The sequence below is a fragment of the Trachypithecus francoisi genome, unplaced genomic scaffold, assembly GCF_009764315.1.
Source record: "Trachypithecus francoisi isolate TF-2019V2 unplaced genomic scaffold, Tfra_2.0 Lachesis_group7, whole genome shotgun sequence".
Classification (NCBI taxonomy): Eukaryota; Metazoa; Chordata; class Mammalia; order Primates; family Cercopithecidae; genus Trachypithecus; species Trachypithecus francoisi.
Window position 1 is genome coordinate 94347808 of NW_022681472.1, and position 5985 is coordinate 94353792.

The window sequence follows — 5985 nt, forward strand, 5'->3', positions numbered from 1 at the left end:
TCACTATCCTGAGAACAGCATGGGAAAGACCTGCCCCCATGATTCAATTACCTCCCACAGAGTCCCTACCACAACATGTAGAAATTCAAGATGAGATTTGAGGGGGACACAGCCAAACCATATCATCCATTTACCATCACAATTCAGCAAAGGGAGCTCCAAGAGGTAGCCAAATAGATTACTCAGGTGCTAACCATATTTCTGTCTGCTACCTTTGCATCACAGCAACCCTATGTCCTGATGATGATCAAGACTACTCTTACTACAGTGGTCACTTTCCTTGCTTGCCGGTCCCTGGACATAAGCAGCCTGCAGTTCCCAGATGGAAGCTATAGCTTATAGTTAAACAGAACACTTGCTATACCTGGTAGTGAAATTACTTTCCACTGGGGATCAGAACATCTAATCCTGCAAAGCCCAGAGTTACAGGGTCAGGAGACAAATTTTCCAAGTGGGCCACTTGGAGTTGTGTGAGGCTCTGCTGGCTTCTGCCTCTTTATTTCAGGACCTATATACTTTTTCCTAATGAGAAGATAGCACCATAATGTCTGTGATTCAATATACCTCCTGCATTCTGGAGGCTGGTGCTGAATTTCCTTAAAATACTGCCTCTCAGCTAAGGTTTTAGCTGTGCCTGCAGTTTGCTGGTGATCATAAGATATATGTCATATAACATACTGTTGTAACAGTATATAACATAACAGTCTGTTATATGACTTGGTGATCATAAGATAACAGTATGTTATGACTTTTTTTTTTTCCAAATCAACAGGTCTTTTATTGCATCATTTAAATATCACAAGTAGGTCTTAGGAGTCATCTGGCATCTTTTTTCTGTAGCTGGATAACTCTTAGATCTTATTCATCAGCCTGCTGAACAGTTCCTTTTTCAGAGACATAGATACCATCCAAAAATTTCCTGATATCCTTGTTTTTAACTGTTGTGGCTTGCTGAATCAAAGCCACTGAATTTGAAACAAGTTCAATGTCATTTCCTTCAAGGATTAATTCATCTTTCTGGGCTTGAGATACTGAACAAGCAACACCTGGTCTCATCCGAACCCTGCGGATGTATTTTTCACTCAAGAAATTTCGGATTTCAACAAGAGACCCATTCTCCCGGATAACGACGTTGATGGGGAAGTGGGCATATACAGACCTCATCTTGTAACGGAAGCCCAGTGTAACACCCTTGATCATGTTCTGTACATGACTACAAATAGTCCGAACGGTAGCCAGTTCCTTTCTGTTACCCCACCATTTGTCAACCCAAAGCCTCTTTTTTTTCTTTCCAAGAAGGCTGAGTTCTACATTGATGTGATTGAAGTCCCTCCGCAGGGTTCCTCTGGGGCCCTTCACGATAACTGTGCATCCCTTCAGAGTAATGTCGATATTTTCCGGAGTGTCAACAGTCTGATTGCTGAGAATGGTCTTCATTCTTGCAGTAGACGCAGCAAAAGCATGTTATGACTTCTATGTCTTATGATCACAAGTCCTCATGTTACATGAAATGGGTACCCTGATCTAATGAGATGTATTATGTAGGACCACAGGCCAGGGGATCAAATATTCAATAAGGCCTTGGGTAGGAATTGTGGCTAAAACACATAGGAAAAGCAAACCCATACTCAGAATATGTCTTCCATTAGAATAGATAACTGTCTTTTTTATCATGGAAGGAGCCCAATATACTCAATTTACCTCCAAGTTGATCCCCTTGAGTAAATAATCCACTTCAGGGGCCATGTTTTGGTCTCTGTAGGGCAGTCGAGGTTCAGAGTAGTTAATCTTGGTAAATGAGAGACCAGGCTATTTGCTCCTGTCACCATGGTCGTTTGAATCATGTTTCGAAGAGTGTCAACAATTAGGTAACCAATGACAGCGTGGTTATACCAACTGGGCAAGTTGTTTGGTCTAATTGGTTAGCACCTTACCTGTAATGTATAATCTCTGGTTGAGGTAGCAAATGATACCAAGTATTTGAGGCCACTCTTACATAGCTATAAAGGAGTATCTGAGACTAATTTATAAATAAAAGAGGCTTAATTGGTTCTGCAGACTGTACAGAGAACATGGCACCAGCATCTCCTTGGTTTCCTTGGAGGCCTCGGGGAGCTTTTACTCATGGCAGAAGGTAAAGTGGAAGCTTGCATGTCACATGGTGAATGCAGGAGCAAAAGAACAAGTATTGGGGGGGGGGTGCCACACATTTCTAAACAACCAGATCTCTCAAATGCATGAGGACAGCACCAGGCCATGAGGCATCCGGCCCCATGACCCAACACCTCCCGCCAGACCCCACTTCCAATACTGGGGATTACAATTCAACATGAGATTTGGTGGAGATATATATTCAAACTGTCACCAAGATATCTTTCCTGCTACTAGCTACTCACATATGTAAAATCCTCACACCTCTTTCAGAATTTCTTATTTATAATCTTGCAGTGTTTGTCCTTCCATGTCTCTGAGCAGCTGGCCATGTCAGCTGTGAGTGCACATGAATCATAGTTATCACCTTGGACTTTACATAAGTGGATAACTAGGTGCAGCCTATGAAGTTCTGCCCATTTGGAGGACTTCTTTCTTCCTGGGTGAGGGAGGAGGATTAGATGAAGGTAAGGAAAAGAGTGAGAGGGCTGAGGACAAAAATAATGCCTTCAGCAGTGAAGCTATTCTGTATGATACTATAATGCTGGGTACATGTCATTATGATGGGTACAGGCAAATTCACAGGATGCACAACACCAAGACTGGATCCTTATGTAAACTGCAGACTTTGGATCCATCAGTTATAACAAATGTACCCTTTTGCTATGGGTGCTGGTAGAGAAAAGGTGGTACGTGTGTAGGGGCAGAGAGTGTATGAGAAGTCTCTGTACCTTTCACTCCATTTTGCTGTGGATCTAAAACTTCTCTAAAAAGTAAAGTCTATTTTTAAAACTCCATAAAACCTTTTTTAATGAAAAACGAAAAGCCTCGTATTTGTACTTCCAACTACCAGAAACCTACCTCTTCTACCCTCAGACTCTCGGCATGCCTGTTCTGATTGCTGTGATTACTTTTTTCCTCTGTTCTTTGCTCCACTCAATCATTTTGTTCTTTCAGAACTGAGCTTAAATGTTATTTTCCTGGGAAAGCCCTTCCCTTGTCCCTGCCCTGTTATTTTTCAGAAAATTACCAGCATCTGTTCTTTTTACGGAATGTTACAATTTATTTACTGTTCCTGTTTGTCAACATGAAGACGTAGACCATGCCTTTGTTATTCACTGTTGTGTCCCCAGTGCATAGCACAGGGCTCTCAGAGTAGATATGCACTTCTATAGGGTTCTCCAGAGAAACAACCAATAGGATGAAATATATATGTAATGGTATTGGCTTATGATTGTGGAGTTGAGAAGTCCCATAATCTGCCATGTGCAACTCCAAGACCCAAGAAAGCCAGTGATGTAGTTTGAAGGCCTGAGCGCTGGAGAGCCAATAGGGTATATATTCTGGTCTGAGTCTGAAGGTGTGAGAGCCAGGAGCACCGAGGGCCTGACATCTATGTCTTGGCTAAAGAGATCAGGCAGCAAGGGTAAATCCAAACATCCTCCACATTTTTGTTGTATTCAAGCCCTCAACAGATTGAGGAAGGTGCACTGGGGAAGGTGATCTGCGTTACTCTGTCCACCAAATCAAATGCTAATCTCTTCCAGAAAAACACTCACTGAAAAAAACAGAAATAATGTTTGATCAAATATGTGGGTATCCCAAGGCCCGGTCAAGTTGATACATTTTTAATTTGTTAGATAAAAGAACAATAATTATACTACTAGGTCTCATTTTTATTTTATGAAAACTTTATACCTTTAAACCTCCAAGATTCAACAATGATTATCAATATTCTGTCATATTTGCTTCATGCCCCCCATTTATTCCTTTCGTTTCTTGTTTCATTTAAGTATTTTCAAGCAAATTCAAAACATCATGTCACTTATCTCTACAAGCATCAGCATGGAACTCTTAAAAAATTAGGATTTTCTTCATGTGCAATATGTGATATAATCACTTTTAAAATTATAATGACTACATGTTTTTGTCAAGTGTTGGTGAGGATGTGTAAAAGAACTCTTGCACATTAACGGTAATTATTACAACCATCATGGAATACAGTAGCTCCTCAAAAAACTAAAAATAGAACTGCAACATGATCCAGCAATCTCACTTCTGGGTATATATCCAAAGAAATTAGTATCTCAAAAGAATATCTGTACTCCTATACTAATTGCAGCACTGCTCACAATAGCTGCTGTGTGAAATCAACCTCTAAGTGTCCATCAATGAATGAAGAAAATATGGTGTGTATATATATACACACATATATATATACACACACATATATATACACACATACACACCATATTGGAATATTCAGCTATATAAACAATTCTGTTATTTGCAATAACGTGGATGGAACTGGAAGTCGTTATGTTAAGTGAAATAAGCCAGACACAAATCCTGTATAATCTCACTTATATGTGAAATCTAAAAGTTAAACTTGTCAGTAGAAAGTAAGATGGTTACCAGAGGCTGGGAGCATGGGGCAAGGAGGGAAGGAGGAGCTGCTGATCAAAGAGCACAAAGTTTCAGATAGACAGAGGGGTGATAAGTTTTGATTTAATGCAGAGCAGGGTTGATACAGCCAATAATGTGTATTTCCAAATAGCTAAGAATATATTTCCAACAAATGCGAATGAGGGGATGTGTATGATAATTAGCTGGATTTAACCATTCTCCGTTATTTACATAGATCCAAATACATTGTACAAACAATGACTTACCAATTTAAAATATTAATTTTAAAGCTACATTTTATGTTTCTTTAAATCAGGAACCAAACATCCACTTAACATTCAGTCTAGAGCAATCCAGCAACCCATCCCAATGTTTATGCTACAGACTTGTAGAAGCAAGGCTAACTGTTCTGTAATAGGTCTCACATTCTATGTTAGTCTATTTGATCCTGCATGCTGTCATTGATCATCTTGTCATAATCTCTCCACATATTTCTTGTAAAAGTCAGGGGGTTAGCAAACTTTCTCTAAACGGCCAGATAGTAAATGTGTCAAGCTTTGGAAGCCACATATGGTCCCTGAAACATACTCTAATTTTACTCACAATCCTATAAAATGTAAAAACAATTCTTACTGTGCAGGCCATGGAAACACAGACCACAGTCAGAATTTGGCCAACAGGCTATAGTTTGCTGAACTCTGCCTCTCTAGGGTTTCATTGCATTGGGATTTAACTTTCTTGCATATAGACTTGATAAGTGGTCCTAGGTGCTTCACTTGCTAACATACCATGAAGCACAGACTGTCTAATAATTACACTGATGAGGAGTTCAGCTGGGGCTGCCTGATTCTTCAATGTAAAATTTAATGTACCATCTAGAATGTAACAATGTAACAATGTTCAAAAGGTGACTTATTGCTTGATTCAATTGTTTGCTTCTACCTTTCCTTTAGAACGTATTATTTGAAATCTTCATAAAAAATGTTTGCTCATCAACTAGGGCTATTTGGTTACTCTGAAACACCATTTATTCAGGAATAGTAGAAAGCATGCTTCTTTTTTTTTTTTTAACTTTTAATGCCTGAGAATGTAATGATTCCTAATGGGTTGTATTTGTTTTTGATTGGTTTTCTGTCTTTGCATTTTTGTGTGTATATCATTATGAATTAATAATTATTGGGGGGTTTGTAGTTGATAATGACAAACTTTAAAAATTACATCTTTGTACAAAGGGAAGCTCCTTCGTGTTGACAGTATACCCTTGGACATGGCCAATTGGTCTATGAGAGCTTCCTTAAATTCTGGTACCAAGTCCTCCAGGCTCAACTGGAATATTTCCTACTCCAGGCCAGCAATCAATTTTACTTCCAAGAATTTGATTCTCCTTATGGGGAATGATTTGAGGAGACTACCATTTGGAGGGGAATG

At 39.3% G+C, this 5985-nt stretch overlaps 1 protein-coding gene across 1 annotated transcript; it reads right to left on the reverse strand.

Moving 5' to 3' along the window:
• Positions 1-749: 749 nt before the first annotated feature.
• Positions 750-1452, reverse strand: LOC117079254 (60S ribosomal protein L9-like). Its single transcript, XM_033202972.1, has one exon. It carries the CDS (start codon positions 1435-1437, stop codon positions 859-861), a length of 579 nt encoding a protein of 192 aa, XP_033058863.1. The 5' UTR covers positions 1438-1452; the 3' UTR covers positions 750-858.
• Positions 1453-5985: the final 4533 nt, after the last annotated feature.